Source organism: Erigeron canadensis, chromosome 3 (genome assembly GCF_010389155.1).
Source record: "Erigeron canadensis isolate Cc75 chromosome 3, C_canadensis_v1, whole genome shotgun sequence".
Classification (NCBI taxonomy): domain Eukaryota; kingdom Viridiplantae; phylum Streptophyta; class Magnoliopsida; order Asterales; family Asteraceae; genus Erigeron; species Erigeron canadensis.
The window spans coordinates 10,464,859-10,485,567 of record NC_057763.1 but is presented as its reverse complement, the minus strand read 5'-3'; the positions used below and the strand labels follow the sequence as shown (position 1 = coordinate 10,485,567).

At 37.6% G+C, this 20,709-nt stretch overlaps 1 protein-coding gene across 1 annotated transcript; it reads left to right on the top strand.

The window, feature by feature from the left end:
• Window positions 1-4,532: 4,532 nt before the first annotated feature.
• On the top strand, window positions 4,533-5,003 carry LOC122591487. The gene has a single exon (XM_043763751.1). The coding sequence runs from the start codon at window positions 4,533-4,535 to the stop codon at window positions 5,001-5,003; it is 471 nt and encodes a 156-aa protein (XP_043619686.1).
• Window positions 5,004-20,709: the final 15,706 nt, after the last annotated feature.

Here is a 20,709-nt window from a genome sequence, read left to right as displayed (position 1 = left end):
TACTTGTTGTTTTACATTATGGATACATTTAAATGCGATGGATATATGTTCTTCAACACGGCTGGATGTTGAACTGTAAGGCCTGACATTTGACTAAACTAGATGCATCGGCTGGTTGTTGAACCGTAAGTCCTAACTAAACTAAATGCATTGGCTGGTAGTTGAACCGTAAGTCCTGACTAAACTTGATAAGTCCATGGCAACCTTGTGGTTATGACGACCTTGAGACATTGGCAACCTTGTGATTATGGCAACATTGTGACGTGGCCTCTTTGACAATACATGAAATGCATCACGTTAACCTGACAACCTAGACTACAACTTTACGAACTCACCAATCATTGTGTTGACGCTTTTAAGTATCATTTCAGGTGCACAGGTTAGAGGTGGCTGAGGAGAGTAGCATGGAGCCTTCAAAGCACACTTTGAACTCTAGGATTCCTTGTTGCTGCTATGACATCTTATGTTCTCTTTGTATTAGTATTGCATTATGCCTGAACTTTGATCCCTGGGTGGGAATTGGATTTATGTTAAATGTTTGTGATAATCTATGATAAGACTATCTATATTTGTGGATTCATTTAGTCTTCCTATGTAATATCCACGACGCATGTACTATGTGTCGCATCTCGAGTTTTCCGCCTTAGTCGGGGTGTGACAGATTGGTATCAGAGCCATGGTTATAGTGAATTAGGTGGTTTTGCCTAGACTATAACCTAAGAACCTCACGTAGCATGCATGATAGGAATTATGTGTGCATTTTGTTCAAGAGAACCCTATGTGATTCCTTATGTGGTATGCAAGTTGATTCATGTTGATCGAGATGTATGATCTTTTAGAACGATGCTACTCAGCCACCTAGGAATCATATTGTTATCCGGTGGAGTTCGTAGGTGTGATTGTGATGCATTTAATGTTGCCATGATGATGATGATGTTTATTTATTCTCTTATTTTTATGTCCCCAGTGAAATGAAGCATTGTTAGCGACAAAGTATGGCGATATATCATCACAAAAAAGCTTGGTCAACTTTTCGCGTTTGGTATAACTGCCTATGGAACCGCTAGCAACATTGATCGTGCCCCGATGGTTAGTGTGTAGTAGCAGCCCTGGCCTGCTTAATGGGTGTTGGTTGGGTGAAGGGTTAGCCGCTGGTACACCCTGTATACATACCTTGCCAATACTTAGAGAGCATACCAGTACCGTGATCCGACCTTGCATTAGATGTACTAGGGTTGTGGAGGGTTAGCCGTTGGTACACCCTGTATACATACACCATTAGTGCAATGGATGTAGGTGTTAGATTCAGACCGCACTATAGCTATCAAAATTTGATCCATGCATCTAATTTACCGGGCATGTGGAGGATTAGCCGCTGGTACACCCTGTATACATACATGAATGGTGAGTTGGATGTAGAGGTCAGATTCGACTTGCCCTTTTGCCGTGATTATTGGATGTTTAATTGTGATACTACTTTGTACTGAATGATTGACATTGATGATAATGCTTAACTTTAGACGTAATACTTGATTTCTTGAGTTGCATGCGATAATGAATGCATAAATGTATAGAATTCTAGAAAACTAACACGAGTGTGTTTGAGAGCACGTAAGTGACGTATTAAAAGACTATTTCCTCAATCTAACGCCGATCACGTCTTTCCTAATATAGGAAAAATGGTGCGAACAAGAGCAAACCCAAATGCCGAGGCCTAAGGAGATCAGGGCGGCCGCGGTAATCCAAGAGGCGGTCATGGAGGAAACCAAGGAGGAGGTCATTGTGGTGCTGCGGGTCATGTTGAGATTCCTGACTTAGCTACTATCTTTGCTGAGCAGTTGACCGCTTCCATGCCAACTATTGTGGCACAAGTCACTGCTGCTATGGGTAAACCCTAGAATCAGCCTCAGGGAGGAGCACCAAAAGCTATGCAAGAACCAGTGGGAGTTGAACCAGAGGGAGCTAATCCAGAACAAGTGGCCCAGGTACAAGAAGACTACAACCTATAAGTTGATTTTATTGGAGATGGCGTTTATGTTGGTCCAAGACCCAGGAGAGTTGTTCGAGTGGATGCTGACGATGATGAGACCCAAAAGGGTTTTACTTATAGGGAGTTCCGCTATTGTGGGATACAAGACTATGATGAAAAGGGTGGTGTTGTGAAGTTCATTCAGTGGTTGGAGAAAATGGAGTCTGTGATTGATATGAGTGAATGTGCTCCGCATCAGAGGGTCAAGTATGTAGTTGGATCCCTCACTGGTGAAGCTTTATCATGGTGGAACACTCAATTGCGAACTATAGGAAGAACTGCTGTTGTAGGTATGTCGTGGGAAGAGTATAAGGAACTAATGTTGAAGAAGTTTTGTTTGATAGTGGAAGTTAATAGGTTGGAAAGAGAATTCGGAAAACTCAAGATGACTGGAGCTGAGCACGCTAAGTATACTAGCCGATTTAAAGAGTTGTCTAGGCTTGTCCCACATCTAGTGACACCAGATTCCAAAGGGATTCAGGAATATATCTCTGGCTTGATTCCCTATATTAGATTGACTATGGAAGGGACGACCCCCGCTACTATGCACGAAGCAGTGTTGAGATCTAAGGCTATTACTGATGAATTGGTTCAAAGTGGAGTTTTAAGTAAGTCGAACGAGAAGAGGAAGGATTGGGGGGAAGCAAGCAAATGAAAGGGTGACTAGAAAGATAAGAGGGTCAAGACAGGAAAAGTGTTTGCAGCAGTAGAGACTGTTCATGAGGGGTATGTTGGGCAACACCCTTTGTATGTCAAGTGTAATACCCATCATTCATTAGCAACACTATGTAGAACTTGCTACAATTGTCAGAAATTGGGTCACATAGCAAGAGATTGCAGATCACCCATAGTCCAAGCGACACTACTAAACATTGCACCGTTGAATGTTGTGCCACCGAATGCCAGAAACCTCCATGCTAACCGTGGAAATTGTTCTGAGTGTGGGAGCACTGATCACTACCCTAACTAGCTTCGCATTGCCGGTCCCCCTCCACCAAGAGCAAACCAAGGTCAGCAAGCCAGAGGTCAAGTCTTTGCCCTAAATGTTGTGGAAGCTGCAAATGATCCTAATGTTGTTACCGGTACATTTCTTCTGAATGATCATGATGCTACTGTGTTGTTTGACTCTGGAGCCGACTATAGTTTTGTGTCTACTAACTTTTTTTGTAACTTAAATGTGCCAGCATGTTACTTGCATACTTATTATGAAATAGAGGTAGCTAGTGGTCAACTAGCTAGACTAGATCGTGTAGTGCCTAAATTTATTCTTACTCTTGAGAGCCATTCATTTTACATTGACTTGATTCCACTTGGAATGGGTAGATTTGACGTTATCGTTGGGATGGATTGGTTGTCTCATGTGGATGCATCCATCATATGTCGCGTGAAAATCCTTAGAATACCTATGAGTGATGGTCATATACTAGAAATTCATGGTGAGAGAACACATGTTATCGACCAACACCTTATGAGTGCTACTGATAATGTATTCAAGTTAGCTGACATTCCTATTGTGTGTGACTTCCCCGATGTTTTTCTTGATAATGTGGTGGGATTGCCCCCACCTAGACAAGTCGAGTTTCGCATTGATCTGGTACCTGACACTATGCAAGAACTAGCAACACAATTGCAAGAATTACAAGTTAAGGGATTCATTCGACCAAGTTCTTCGCCTTGGGGCGCGCCGATACTATTTGTTAAGAAAAAGGACGGATCTTTTCGCATGTGCATTGATTATCGCGAGTTGAACCAGTTAAACGTTAAGAATCGATAACTTTTACCGCGTATTGATGATTTGTTCGATCAGTTGCAAGGCGCCAAGTATTTCTCTAAGATCGATCTACGTTCAGGCTACCATTAGTTAAGAGTCCGCGAAGAGGACATACCAAAAATAGCTTTTAGCACGAGATATTGGCACTTCGAGTTTTTGGTTATGCCTTTTGGATTGACGAACGCACCTGCTATTTTCATGGATCTCATGAACTGCGTATGTAAGCCATAATTAGATGATTTCATCATTGTATTCATCGACGACATCTTCATATACTCAAAGACCAAGAAAAAGCACGAAGTGCATCTGAGGCAAGCGTTGGAGCTTCTGAGAACTGAAAAGTTGTACGGAAAATTCTCAAAATGTGAGTTTTGGTTGGAAGAGGTAAAGTTTTTGGGTCATGTAGTAAACAAGGATGGAATAAAGGTTGATCCCAACAAGATAGAAGCGGTGGAGAACTGGAGAAGGCCGGAGACACCGACAGAGATCAGACAGTTCCTTGGATTAACAGGCTACTATCGACGATTCATAGAGAACTTCTCAAAGATTGCACAACCGTTGACGTTGTTAACACACAAGTAAAGAAGTTTTGACTGGGGTGAAAAACAAGAGGAGGCCTTCAAACTACTCAAGGAAAAGTTATGTAATGCACCGATCTTAAGCCTTCCTGAAGGATCTGATGACTTTATCGTTTATTGTGACGCATCGGGTCAAGGCTTAGGGTGTGTATTGATGCGAAAAGGTAAGGTTATTGCATATGCTTCTCGACAGCTGAAGATCCACGAGAAGAATTACAAAACACACGACTTAGAGCTAGGAGCTATCGTTTTCGCGCTGAAATGTTGGAGACATTACCTATATGGGACGAAGAGTGTGATATACACAGATAGTCTGAAAGATAGAGTAATTGGGGCACAAGTAGAAGCAAACAAGAAAGAAAAGATTGATAAAGAAGGGTTGGGAGGTATGGTAGAACAATTTGCTCAAAGAGAAGATGGAGGGTTGTACTTTTGCGATCGATTATGGATACCAATGTATGGAGGATTAAGAAAGCTAATAATGAAGGAGGCGCACCAAACAAGATATTCTATTCATCCAGGGATAGATAAGATGTATAAAGACTTGCGAGACCTATTTTGGTGGCCAGGAATGAAAAATGATGTGGCGATTTATGTGAGCAAGTGTTTACCTGGGAAAGTATAAAGACTTGCGATAACATGTCTGAAGGTTAAAGTAGAACACAAGAAACCGGGAGGTCTGTTGAGGCAACCAGAGATTCCCAAATGGAAATGGGAAAGTATTAGCATTGACTTTGTCATCAAGTTACCTAGAACTAATAGTGGTAAGGATGCGATATGGGTTGTTGTAGATCGACTGACCAAGTCAGCACATTTTATATGATAAATGTGTAGTTACTCGTGTTTTCATGTGGAAGATAGGTGTTCAACAATGGTGGTTAGTGTGTGTAAGTGTGTGTTCTTGAGAGAGAAAGGTATGCGTGTGTGGGAAGATGATTTCATTCAAATCATGTGAATGTGTTCTGGTTACAAGTTCATACATGAAAAGGAAGATATGAGGGGTTTATATACTCTATGGAAACTTACAAAAGCTCCCCCTCAACCTTATAGCTGTTACATAAAGTTCATAAAGATAAATACAACTAAGCACTATTTTTGTATCTCTAACATTCTCCCCCTTAGTGCTTGGTTGTAAGCTCGATTGTCCATTACTTCTTCTTTTGATGTCTTCTTCTCATGCTTGCTCTTCTTTTCCTGTACTTTTTCTTCTTATAACTTTGTGCAGCAGTTGATGTTGATGGCTTATCAATCTTAGAACCCCAGAAAGCTCTTTTCTTGTAAGTACTCCAAGTGTCTTTCCAATATTTCTTAGGAATGAAATGCCAATTATCACCTTCAGGACGATCATCTGGCAATCGGATATTATCTTGGAACTTCATTGGAGGAATGTTGTAAGGACCATGCTTGTGACTAGGATTCCAAAGAACCCATGAGCCAGTCTCGGTATGCCTTACTCCTTCTTGAGCTTTTGGAGTCCTTTCAACAATAAGATCTCTTACTCTTTGACGTATTTCAAGAACAGCTTTAATACGTCTAATATGATTTCTCCTCTGCAACTTGATGTGATCCTCTTCCTCATTTCCAGCATCTTCATCCAATACATTCAAAATGGACAAGCAGTAGTTCAAAGTACCATCAGAATACTTAGGGAAATCTAAAGCACGAATGAAGATCTTTCTCTTTAAACGATTAATGAAGACGAATCCATCTAAGTCTTCAATTGTATCACCAATCTAATATGAATCAAGCTCATAACCCCCAGCTCTTTGATTTGGTCTTGTGAGATTGATTCTTCTGGTTCTTCTCTCCAAACCAATTTGAAAATCATTGAACTCATAAAATCTAATCACAGCTTGTAAATGGCTTTTCAATGCTTCATATGCTTGGAGTTGGTCGGGAGTCTTGATTATCAGATAAGCATATTGTTTGTAAAGGAACAGAATGTCTGAGATCTTTAAATGTTGAAAGGATTCTTCTTGAACCATGTACATACAACCATCTGCTCTGCGAACTTTGAATCGAACAAGTCTCATATTGTGAGACATCAAAGGAACAAACAACTCTAGCACTCTTGTGATTGGTCTTTCAAGCTGCCTATACCACCATTCTTCTCTCACAGAACTTACAGCATTCATCAACTCTATGTACTTGTCTCTTTGATCATTACAATGGAATATAAAGAATGCTCTCAACCGATTCAAAGTCATATTCAATCTTTCATCTGATGTGCAGAAGATCTGGAAAGCTCTTTCTTCAAGATATCTAGCTCTGCACACAATATCATCGGGTTTTGTACTTAAATCAAGAATTTGCTCATAGTTTTCAACAAAATACCCTTCATTGATCTGCCATATCCTTTTGCTTGAGATTCTTGGATGTATGACTCCTTGTGCAAGCTCACTCGGAGTTTCAAGATTCTCTGGATTTCTCAAATGATAGACAATCTCTTCAAAGATGTTTTTCCCATATGTTTCTGGTTGAGATTGTACATTTGTTGGAGCATTATCAGGATCACTTGAATCAGATGACTCAAACTCACTTTCTTCTGCTTGAAATGGATCATGATCACTTGATTCGTCAGAAGTTGTGGAGTAATAATGAAAAATATCTTGAACAAGTGGAGGTAGAACATCAAGTTGGGGTAGATCATCTGAATCCGATTCATTAACATGAGATGTAGAAGCTTGAGCTTTAGTTTGATCTTGATTAGTTTGATCTTGATTCACATTTTGTAGATTAGGTTCTTGACCATCTTGTCCTTGTGTTTCATGACCCTCTCCAATATCTCTTATATTCTCCCCCTCGGGTTGATCATCAGAATCTTGATCATCCCGACTTCTGGAGATATCGGCCAGTCTACATTGTTGGTCAAGCTCACGAACTCGTTTCTGAAGTGCTTCTACTTTAGCTTGCTTTGCTTGTTGAGTTTCTTGATGTGACAAATAAGCAAGAAGTGATTGAAAGATTGATCTTTTGTGGGAAGTGAGATGTGGTTCTTCTGATCTTAACCGATGCATGAGAGAAAGAATTAGAGTGTCGGTTGATAAACCACTTGTGGCAATTCTGTTTGGAGAATAATCACTCAAGTACTCAGACTCAGAAGATTCGGAAGAAGAACTGGAAGAATGATGCGGTGAACTTGGATTGGGGAATGATTGATTGATTGGTGTTGTTGTAGTTATTGGTGGAATTGTTGAAATTATTGTGGTTGTTTGAATTGGTGAAGTTGTAATGGGTGTTGTTGTTTGACTTGATGGAGTTGTTGGTATTGTTTGCAATGTTGTTGTTCTATGAATTGATGGAGATGGTGTAATTTGACGAGGAGACAATGAAGATGCTACTGGATTACGAATGATTAAAGCACCACCAGTACGCAATCTTGGTGATGGTGAACTTGTATCGGTGGCTGGGAGTTTTCCGGTAATCACATTTCTTGTCACGAGGAGTTCACTTCACTGACCCTCCTCAATTCCTTCAACTAACTAAGATACCAACATTTGAGCTTCAAGTGGAAGAGGAATAACAGAATCTGGCACTTTAGTAGTCTCAAGTGAGTCTACCGAGTGACCCGAAGACATCATTATTATCTCAGGATTTCCTGTTTGTTCAAAAGTATGAACAACAGTTGATGATTCCGCTTTGCAACTAGAATCTTGTGGGAAATGGAGGTGAATAACTCCGGAATCACTTAGACTTGCCGTTATGCCTAAGGCATGAAGAGCTGACACAACAGATTGAGTTCTAAGGAACTCATACTGTCGTACAGCCAATCTAGCCACTAAGGCGCCTTCGTTCAAAGCTGGCGTGACGTTAGCAATGGAAGGACTTCCAAACAATCCTCGAGAGGGCACAATAGCCGATCTCTCTATGTTTCTTCTGGCAACATCACCTAGATGTGCATATGGGATCACAATTGGTGCAAAAGGTGTCCTCAGTGGGGTACTAGACAATTGTGCAGAAATGAAGTCCAAGAGAGGAGCAGATGTCTCTTGTGTTTCAACATTCACAGACTCTGAAGGAGAATGGAATGGAGTACGTGGATTTTGCTCGTGTATTAATGAGACGTCAGTCTGTTGAGAGACTTCCGAATGGCTAGCGGAGGTTTGACCTTGCGAGAGTTGGGAGCTCTCGACTTCTATCCTAGGGCGAACCCGACGTTGATAGATGTTTTGAACTAAATGGAGGCCAACATTTTCTTTTTGCCTTTCTCCTAGCCCTGACCTCTCAACCTCTCCGGTATTTCAACTCCTCCCTCATGTCCACCTTGTCCCTCCGGGATGTCCATGACATCATCAGCAAATTTATTGGCATTCTCATAATCTGACTCATTATCACTAGAGTCATGTGCATCTTCTGGTGCAGTGGTTTGAAAACGATCATATTCAAATCTTGATCTCTTAAAGTTTTTGCGAATGTTAACAAGAATTGATTTCATTATTCCTTGAAAATAAGTTGGGTGAGGTGATCGAGGGAATGATGAGGATGAAGGAATTTGAGATATGACGGTTTGAGATTGTGATGGTTCCATAGTTGGTTGTATAGGTGATGTAAATTCAGGAAGTGGTGAAGATTGATGAATAGGCATTTGTGGTGTTTGAGGTGATTTTGGTGAAGATGGTGATGATGATGAAGTTGATGATCTCTAAGGTGACGGAGTTTTGGGTGAAGATGATCTCAAAGTGGATGTGTTTGGTGGTGGAGATCTAATCGGCTTTGGAGACCCAGCAATAGAAACTGTCTCCACAGAAGATGCAGGCGAAGAAGGTTCAGCAGGAGCTTTTCTCTTCAATTTCTTTGACAAGCTCCCCTTCTTCTTTCTCTGAAACATTTGTTTCCTTAATCTTAACTCAAACTTTTGGCCTTTCACAATCTTTCTTCTTTTAGGCTCACTGGAACTGGATACACCCTCACGCTCTTTTCTTTTTCTCTTTGACCCCTCACTTGGTGTCCTATGCACAACTTGGGCAGGAACCGGGAGGCTTGCCGGTCCCAGAGTTGTTCTAATCCAGTCCAGATAAGCTTGGTAATCCACATGATTTTCGGAAACTAAATCCAACAGATGTGATGGAATCAAGTAAGCATAAGATGCCATGCCAGAATCTCTAACATACTTATATTGTTGAAGTTCAACTTTTGTACTATTAAGGAGTCTTGGGATGCTCTTCTCAAGTCTGACAGCTCCATGAACAATTGTTGTCAGAAATCTAATGAATGGAATGTACTTCTTGGGAGCCGAGATCTTGCCATTAACCAATATAATCAGCTGGTCCCACAGAAGTTGAGCAATATCATAATGTCTATCAAAGACAACTCCATAAAAGATATGCAACATTGGTTGAGTCAAATTATCCATTCCTCTGTTGTATGGTGTCAAGCAGTTGCTTAGGATGGAGTATACATAGTACCAGATCTTGGGAAGGTTTTTCAGCTTGAAATCTTTAGTCTTTGTCAATGGACCTTCATACCCAAGTGATATCAAGGGAGCAAACATGATATCATTTGACTCAAATTCATCAAAATTAGCATGATTATTAGAATTAGCTTCAGGAAGTCTCAAAAGTCTTCTGAAATCATCAAGGTTGAACTCAAAATCGTATATTCTATCTCCAGAATTAAGTTGATATTGAAAGAAGCCTTGTCGGTGAAGTTCTGGAGATTTATGTTTTGGCTTGGTTCTTGAACTTGATGGATCTTGTGGTTGAACAAAGCTTATGGTTCTCCATATCTGATATAGATAAACTTCTGCTAATTCTCTTTCAACAGTAAGAGCATATGACAATGGATGATTATGAAGAATTCTCGGGACAATTGGGAATCCCGGAGCAGTGAATGGATCTGAAAGAGCTCTATTGTTCTTCATTTTAGATGAGTTGCCAACAATGAGGATTTCTTCAATTGTTTCATTTAAGGCAATCTCTTCATCTTGATGAATTTCTTCTTGATGATCCATTTTTATTTTTTGATTTTCTGATTTATGAAATAACAAGATTAACTCACACATAAAACAATGTTTGAAAAGCAAATAACAAGTTTCATACAAATTATTTATATAAAACTCAAAGAGGTTCACAATGGCGATCAACTCAGTGTATTCCATACAAATAATTTGACATGAGAAAATAAACACAGAATAGTTAGATACATATTTCCATATATAAACATAGTAAGGAGGTACACAAAGGCGTTCAATTCCTCGTATTTTTATATATAGAAATATATATAACTTTGAAAATAAGATATAATCATATAAGTACAAGATACATGAGAATAGCATGGAAGTACACAAAGGCGTTCAATTCCTCGTATTTCAAATATATTGCAAATATATGACTATATAAAGCACTTTGTCACACCACACAAGAAATTAGGGTTTCGGGAAAAAAATTGTTAAAACTGAAAAAAAATTCTAAGTATGGGAACTAGGACGATCTTGAGGAGATCGTCCTGAGTTTCAACTCAGGTTATGAAACAAAGGCGATTATGGGACGATCTAGATGAAGATCATCTTAACATTTTGAAAAGAATGTTAAGTCTTGAAAAGCAGTGGGACAATCTAGTAAAGATCGTATCAAGGTTTATGAGAAGAAAACGGTTTAAGTATAGAAAGAAGAAATGGGACGATCTTGGTGAAGATCGTCTTAAGTTTTATTCTTTGAAAAATGGTTAAGTATGAGAAAAAGAGATGATCTTGATGAAGATCGTCTTAAGAACCTTATTAAAAATCCTTTTGAAGTGAAGGAATATTGAGACGATCTTGGTAAGATCGTTTTGGAAATCAAGTGACAAAACACTTCACTTTAGTTTTGAAAAATTCTAATACTTTAGAAATATAAGTTGAAATTATGTCAATTTCTGGAAAAAATTGAGCATAGTTTCCCCTTGTATTTGAAGGTATTAGCATTAAGCAAAACCAATTTCTTTCGAAATCAGTTACCCATTCAATTGTTATCAATAGATTTTCCAATCACCACACAGCGTACAGACCCTAAGACGATCCTGACAAGATCGTCTTGGTCTTGGTCTCAGGGGTTTCAAAAGAAAAACAAGTATGTGGAACTAAGACGGTCTTGGCAAGATCGTCTCATTTCCAAGTTGTTTTGGAACCAAGACGATCTTAGTCAAGATCGTCCTAGAACCAACCCTGACAAGAAAATGGGAATATTTTGCCTAGATCGTTCTAATTCCAAGCAGTTAAAAACACAAACAAATATATCAGAACAATGATTCAAATTATCACTAAAGCATATTATAACATTACTTACTAACACAAATCACTAAATAATCAACAAATGAACTAAACCAAATCAAGACTGTTTTAGGTCATCTTCTCCACTGAAACAGGGGGGGTTATTTTTGAATTTTCAAAAACACAATTCCAAGCATTTCAACATGTAAAAATCATACACATATATCCTAAACATGCTTCTAAATCATACCATATACACAGAAACATAACCAGAAGCAAGAATTTCGAGCAAAATTGAATAAATGAGATATACTTTAAAGTTCGAAATCTTATTTGAATATGGAATTTTTAGATGATGATTACATGGAATGAAATGATCTGCTTGAAAAATGAAACACAACCCTTGTTTTGATTCAATGATCAGGCCAAGATGATTTTTGAATGATTTGTGAGAGAAAGAGATTAGAAAGTGTTTTACGGGAAAATGTAATAGAATAAAAGAAGAAGAAAATCTTTCCCTCCTTGTATACCAAGATACAGATCGGGTCATGGGTATTTGACCCGGATTAAAAGGGTTTGGACATATAAATTGCAAATGGGCTTTCAACTTGGGCTTCTTTATAATTTTTTTCATTTTCCAATTTTTATTTGTTTTTCTAATTAACAATGAGTTTCTCATCAAATAGTGCTAATACACAAACTTACCCTAGATTCAAGATTCATGAATTATTCTTTTTCTCCCCCTCAAACATTGCATGATATTTAAGCACATTGCGCATAAACATAGCATGAATGTTTGACAGATAATGAATTAAAGAGAAAGAGATGAAGGAATTTTACTAAACATGCAAAGGCAAGTAAGTGCATTGGTAATGAGCACTTATTGGAGATTATCTCTTAGAAAAGAAACTCATTCCAGGATCATGTGTTGAATAGTATCCAGGATAGGAATGCTAAACACAGACCTTTATTACCTGCAAAACAAAATTAATTCTTTTTAGGTGCCCACTTTTGAATGGGTCCTTTGAGGTTAGTGGAATAAGGAAATGTATACAAATGAGGTTTTCGAACAAGAGGTTTATTCTCAAAATTTATGACAATCCCATTTGCGTCAGTAATCAGAGGTTTAGAAATCACAGTAGAAGATTTAGAATTTATTACAGACCATGATTTGGCTAAATTACACAAATTTGAATCAAGTTTCCTAGTAGGAACTTTCTTCTTGTAATCATTAGCTATCCAATTTCTTTTAACTGATGATTTAGTATACCCTTGTGTTTGAACGTAGCTAGTAGATTTTATCAATGATGATTTGGAAATCCATTTATAGTTACTAGCTAAAAACACATTCTGAATTTTGCCTTGTTTAATGGAAGATTTAACAGTCTGTTTCTTTGGAGTTGCAACAGAGAACCAACCATATTGATCTCTATATCTAGTCATACCATTTGATTTGTCTTTGGTTAGCAAAGTTTGACTAGACCTAGATAGCTTAAATGAAGAACTAGGTTTAGAGATAGAATTATTAGCAGCAGTTCTAGAAACAGATGAAATATCAAACTTGACCTTTGAAGTAGAAGGAATGGTCTTTTTACCTTTGACAGCTGAAGCATGCTAACCTTTGGGTGAATAAAATGAATTTGGAGCAAACTTAGACCTAGATTCTTTCTTTGTTTCAATTTTAGGATTTTTGGGTCAAAGTTTTGCAAGTTCTTTCTCAACTTCTGATGCAAAAACATGTTCAGTTTCTAAAAACTTATCAAGTTCTTTAACAGAAAAATCTGGAAAAGAAAATGGTAAAACTGTTGATTGAACTTCAGATTTGGAAACAGTTTTGTTTGTCATCTTTTCAATTAATGCTTTTGCTTTAGCCTTAAGATCTTTAGAAATCTCAATCTTGTGCTCTAAATTCACTCTATTTTGGTCAACTGGGGTGATCACAGGAGTATCAAAAGAAAGTATCTTTTTCACAGAAGAAAGATTATTGGCTTTCAAAGCTTGAACTTTTTCTTCCATCTGGAGAAATGATGAGAACATTGAAGAAGACATATCATGAATCTCTTGAGGAGAGATTCTTTCACCCTGCACAGCTTTGTTAGAAATCTCACACTCTTTGGACTGAGTGGAGTAATCAACAGAAGTTAGATCATGTAACCTTTAGGTAGGGGTGGTCTCACTTACCTTTGAAGTATGATCTTGAGTTTTCAAATGTTCAATGACCTTTTGTTGAGACTCAATTTTTTGTTTTAAACCTTCAATTTCTTTTTCCAATATGGTAGTTGGAATATAAGTTCTTGTTGAAACTGGTTTTAAACAAACTTTTTGAAAATCATTTTCAGGAATTGAAATGCTGTCAATTTCTTCTAACTCATAGATGGATCTTTTATGAGTTTTCTTATATGTGTCATTAATAGCAACATAATCAATCTGAATTTGTTTTGGTCTTTCAACATCATCTGACTCAAAGTCATCCTCAGATGGTCTGATGAATTATTGAATCATGCCAAGTCTAAGACATTTTTCATCATAAAGTCGACCAAGGTCTTCTTTTTGGATTTTTTCCAAGTGTGCTGGGTTATCATAACCGAAACCAAGAAGAAGTTCTGATCTATCAATCTTTGACTTGTTATAATAAGCAGTGAAATTCAGAAGAGGATTTTGTTCAATTTTATAGATTTTTTCCTGATAGAACAAAACATTTGCTTTCAACTCCTCAACCTGTTTTTGAAGAGTTTCAATTTCAACTCCTTTGAGAAAACGAGTACTATTTAAATCAAAAATCTGTCTTTAATGTTTTTCACAGTTGGGTCTAAAATCTTTCATTTTATTTGTGAAAAACTCAACATCAGCTTGTCTTGCATTAGCTCTTATCCACTCATTGGTTTTCTCAAGCTTTAAAGTCTCAATGGTCTGCTTGAGTGAATGGACAGTCTCTTCAAGGTCTTGACATTTGTTAGTTAAATGAGCATTGGCAGAAACAACTTGAGAACTGGTACTTGACAAATGCGTTTCTTTTAAAGAATCATAATTCACTTTGAGAGCTTCATGAGCTATTGAGAGTTCTGAAAAAATTTCATTGATTTTATCAAACTCTTGTTTAGCCATTTTCAAATTGTTTTTCAAAGTAAGGTTTTGCTTTGTCAAAATTTTAGCAGTTGTTTGGACAGACAAGAACTCATCTTTAGAAATGAAATCTACCACACTTGATGTTGCTTGTGAGGTAGTTTGTGAAGAACTGGTTGTTGAAGTCATCAAGCAGTTGACATTTTCAGAAGCAGCAAACTTTGGTAAATCATCCCATATCTCTTTGGCATTATGATCATGATTGATAGCAGGGAAAATCTCATCTGAAAGAGATTGATAGATATAGGATTTGGCTTGTTTGTCAGCTTGGATTCTTGCTTTTTGAACATCAGTCATTTGCTCAGTTGGAAGAAGAACTCCATTGGGGTCTTTGAACTGAATTGGACCTTCAAGAATTGATTGCTTAATGAAGAAACCATTTGGTTTTGTATCAAGAAAATCCATGAATTCATTTTGCCATTGGACAAAAGAATTTTTGTGAAGAATTGGGGGTCTGATGATTGACATCATTGGATCAATGTTGGTTGTTGTCATTGAAATGAATGAACAATGATTTGGATTCTTTTTTTTTTATTATTTTGAAGTTTGGAAGACAAGACGATCTTGAAAAGATCGTATTGAAGAAAGGAAGCTAGGACGATCTTGAATAAGATCGTCTTAGAACGAAATAAGGAAAAAAAATTCTAAGTATGGAAGACAGGAAGGTAAGACGGTCTTGAAAGAGATCGTCTTAAGTTATAAAGTAAGACGGTCTTGGGGAGATCGTCTTAGAACACTTTGAGTAAAAAATATTCTAAGTATGAAAACTTTGGAAATTTGGACATAATTTTGATTAGGATTTCAGGATTTTTGAGCAAAACCAATCTCAAAGAGATTAGTTACCCAGGAAGTGTGTGATTCCTAATCACAACAACTTCGAACCATCAAATCACCACACACAGTTCACACAGAACCAACAGATGCTAGGACGATCTTGGCAAGATTGTCTTAACACCACAACAAAATATCACTAGGATGATCTTGAGGAAGATCGTCTTAGAACAAATAAGTGAAACGGTCTTAGCGAATAAGACTTTCCTCAAGAACAGCAGATAAGACAAAATAGTCGTGCAGAATCACTAGATCTCTATTTTGTCACTCATTTTTGAGAGTTAGAACTTGATTCAAAAGTGAAAATGTTAAGAATATGATCGCGCACAACCCTAGAAACAAAATTATAGCTCAAATCAACTCAAATTCAAACCCAAAATTTTGATGGTTTGCCCACAATTTCGGATTATGATGAATACAATGAATTGGATTCTGAAATTTAACACGATGTTTTCTGAGGTGATTTAGAATGGATTAGTGAACAAAAACAGGAATATTGAGTGAAAATTGATGTAGAAATGATGAAAAACAGAGACGGTTATGTTTATACACGAAATTCAAATTTTTGTACAAAATCAACACGAATCTGTGTAGAATTTGATATGGATCTTCAACAGATTGTTGTTTTGCTCTGATACCAAAAGATAAATGTTAATTATTCGTGTTTTGATGCGGAAGATAGGTGTTCAACAATGGTGGTTAGTGTGTTTAAGTGTGTGTTCTTGAGAGAGAAAGGTATGTGTGTGTGGGAAGATGATTTCATTCAAATCACGTGAATGTGTTCTGGTTACAAGTTCATACATGAAAAAGAAGGTATGAGGGGTTTATATACTCTATGGAAACTTACAAAAGCTCTCTCTCAACCTTATAACTATTACATATAGTTCATAAAGATAAATACAACGAAGCACTATTTTTGTATCTGTAACATATACCCATCCGAGAAGATTATGAGATGGTACAATATGCGCAACTATATTTGAAAGAGATTGTAGCTAAGCACGGCATTCCAGTATCAATCATATGTGACAAAGATAGCCAATTTACGTCACGATTCTTGAAATCAATGCAACAGGCTTTGGGAACGCGAATAGATATGAGTACAGCTTATCATCCTCAGACAGACAGACAGAGTGAAAGGACGATTCAGACTTTAGAGGACATGCTAAGAGCGTGTGTTATCGACTTTGGAGGAAGTTGGGATACTCACCTCCCACTAGTAGAGTTCTCGTATAACAATAGTTATCATTCGACTATTGGGTGTCCGCCTTTTGAGGCTTTGTATGGTAGGAAGTGTCGATCTCCACTTGCATGGCACAAAGTGGGAGACATGCAGTTGATAGGACCAAAAATCATTGTGGAAACTACAGAAAAGATTGCACAAATCAAGGAAAACCTCATGAAGGCTAGAGATAGACAAAAGAAGTATGCTGACAACTGAAGGAAACCTTTAGAGTTTCAGGTTGGTGATCGAGTCATGCTTAAAGTGTCGCCTTGGAAATGTGTAGTAAGATTCATCAAGAGAGGAAAACTAGCTCCAAGATATATTGGACCGTTTGAGGTTAGAGAGAGAGTTGGTATTGTTGCTTACCGTTTGAGACTTCCTCAAGAGCTTAGTAATGTACATGATGTGTTCCACATGTCAAACCTTAAGAAAGTGTTCAGCTGACGAGACGACATACGTTCCTTAAGAAGTGTTTAGCCTCGTAATTGTGTCGGCCTCGTATTTTTGGTGTTAGCCACGTATTCCTGTGTCTGCCTCGTATTTGGACGCCTAATAATATGGCCTTGTATTGAATCTCCTAAATAAACCCTACCTATAAATACTCTCATTCTCCACACATTCTCATTTTCCAACACCTTAGCCTCCTAACAAAAACACACACACATTTCTGCTACCCGATATTCCCTTACTACCCCATCCTTACTATCTCACCTTTGCTACCCCATAAACCAAGCTTTCATGAATCCAACCTCACTTTTATTTAGATTTAGTGTCAAAAACTGTTTTTCTACCTTCTAAGCATCATCACAAATATCCATTTTGGGCCGATTTAATGTAAGAAACAAAACCCTTTTTATGTTCTTCTTTTTGTATTTTTCAGTTTTTCTTTTAATACACACAGTACACCCGCCAAGTATCAAACACTTTACGTCCAAAACGTTTAGAATCACATACTACATCTTTTGTCAAAGTTTTGTGTGATTTCGTTAACACAATCTTGAGATATAAGAACTTTTGTACACTTTTTATAAACTTTGTTCAAATGGGTTTTCGGGTTTAAGTCCGTTTTTCGAGTTTCCGACTTTAGGATTGTTTTCCCATCATATTAGGGAGTCTAAAAGTACTATCTGATGATAAAAACACCTTCCAAATCGAAAGAAACGATTAGGGTTAATTAGAATGAATTTTGGGGAAGAACAACCCACTTTGCGACCCCGTCGAAATGCGACCTCGTATTCCCATTTGCGACCTCGTATTTCAAATATGACCTCGTATTTCAAATGTGACCTCGTATTCCAGTTTGCGACCTCGTATTTCAAATGTGACCCCGTATTTCAGTTTGTGACCTCTTATTTCAAATGTGACCTCGTATTTCAGTTTGCGAACTCGTATTTCAAATGTGACCTCGTATTTCAGTTTGTGACCTCATACTTCAAATGTGACCTCGTATTTGGAAATACTACCCTAGATTTACTAGCCTGTTAATTTTAGCCTCTCAATTGCAAATTTGTCCTTTAGTCAAATTAAGACCCCAAATTCAATTTAAGACCTCAATATTCAATTGAGACCTCGGACTTCGATTACTACCTCAATTTGGTCAACTTTGGTCGGTTTAGTGAACTTTGGTCAACTTTGGTTAGTTTAGTCAACTTTGGCCAACTTTGGTCAGTTTAGTCAACTTTGGTCGGTTTAGTCAACTTTAGTCGATTTGGTCAACTTAGTCAAACTCATAATTTGGTCAACATTGGTGAAACTTGTAAAATTTGGTCAAAGACTAACTACTAGGCTTTTGGACAACATAGTCAACGCTTGGCGGCATGTTATAAACACGATTACCTAGAATGAAACACATACTTAATTGATAACTTGAAACAGATTGTTGCGTGCCGGTTACTTGCTTTCTGATATCTTGTGTAGCTTAATCTTGTTGGTAGCGTTCAGGTCAGCTTCGTAGTCCCCTTTTTTTTACATGATTTCTCGGGGCCGAAAGGATACAAAATGTTTTCTTGTAAAACTGTATTTATTTGATATGATATTGTGACAACCTAATTTGACTGCACGATTGATAACCTAGTTTGACTACATGATTGATAGCCTATTTTGGATACATTTTGATAACGTATTGTGGATACGTTTTGGTAACGTGATTTGGATACGTATATGATTTCATGACTTGGATACTTGTTGATTTACATTATGGATACATTTAAATGCGTTGGATATATGTTGTTGAGCACGGCTGGATGTTGAACTGTAAGGCTTGACATTTGACTAAACTAGATGCAGCGACTGGTTGTTGAACCGTAAGTCCTGACTAAACTAAATGCATTGGCTGGTTGTTGAACCGTAAGTCCAGACTAAACTTGATAAGTCCATGGCAACCTTGTGCTTATGACGACCTTGAGACATTGGCAACCTTGTGATTAAGGCAACATTGTGACGTGACCTCTTTGACTATACATGAAATGCATCACGTTAACCTGACAACCTAGACTACGACTCTACGAACTCACCAACTATTGTGGTGACGCTTTTAAGTATCCTTTCAGGTGCACACGTTAGAGGTGGTTAAGGAGAGTAGCATGGAGCCTTTATAGCACACTTTGGACTCTAGGATTCCTTGTTGCTGCTATGACATCTTATGTTCTCTTCGTATTAGTATGGCATTATGCCTAAACTTTGATCCCCTGCGTGGGAGTTGGATTATGTTTTATTTGTGTTTGGATTTATGTTAAATGTTTGTGATAATCTATGATAAGACTATCTATATTTGTAGATTCATTTAGTCTTCCTATGTAATATCTATGACGCAAGTACTATGCGTCGCATCCCGAGTTTTCCGCCTTAGTCGGGGTGTGATAGATTTGTGAATTTTTACTCCCTCCGTTCTTTCACAATTGTCCTAGTTTGAAAAACACATATTTTTAGGTAGACTGAATGATTGTTCTTTTTTTTTTTTTTTGTCATATGACAATGTTACCCTTAACAAACCCATAGTATCCATCAAGTTAAAATGTAAAGAAATGTCTATGACCCTACTAAACTTTGACACTAAACTTCTTTTAAAAAATCAACTATTAGAAGTCTCTCATACTTTTCGTTTCATTGTTCCCCGCCAAAACAATTTTTTGTGAGATTGATAATTGAGAGCCAAAACTTATCTTTTGATATTCTTGTCGCCCAAATAAGTGTATAGATAAATTAGTCTTTCAAGTTCCAAATTAAGTACAAAATGTCAGAGTAATCCTTTACTAAACTAGCTTTTCTATTCCCTATCTTTAACATGAATGGATAACCATATCAACTAGCTAAACCCAACTTAACTGATGCCTAACGTCCAGCCATATATGAAGCCTTATTGCAACAAAGTATCGACGGGAAACATAAATATGGATCCATAAGTGATGTGGCATCACATTTTTTCGTATCTACCCGCACCATAAGTCGTTTTTGGCATCGAGCTAGATTTCAAGTCTCTCATAGAATCATGGTCAATGTGTCTTCATTGAAACCATATATAGTTAAACAAAAAAGGATATGTTAGGTCAAAAATCGACCAAGTAAGATTTGTTCAGAAATAGTTGAAGTTCAGTGAAGATACTTTACAGAATTCTGAAGTCATTCAGAATTAGTTCACTGAAGCTTAACTTCAGTTCAACATCAACACAATCTAAAAGCATTCATTCTAAAGTCAAAGACTAAAGACTGAAGTAAGAGAATCATCTCAAAAGCAGAGTGTAGATGCACGTTTCGTGCATGGATTATTGTCCGTTGCAATGCATATCCAAGTGCTGACTATGGTGAAGAGAAGGCATCATCAAGGTCGTGATGACGTCATCATCACCTCGTGATGACGTCAGCAAGAGTCAACTAGTTCGTGCGAAGGAACTCGAAGCCGACGAACGTGATAGAAGCCCAGCCCATGTAGCAGCCTATATATACAAGACTTAGGTTACAATTTAGGGT

What these genes read in the sequence shown, in the direction of transcription:
- LOC122591487 (XM_043763751.1), top strand. Translation starts at nt 4,533, where the DNA reads ATGCGAAAAGGTAAGGTTATTGCATATGCTTCTCGACAGCTGAAGATC.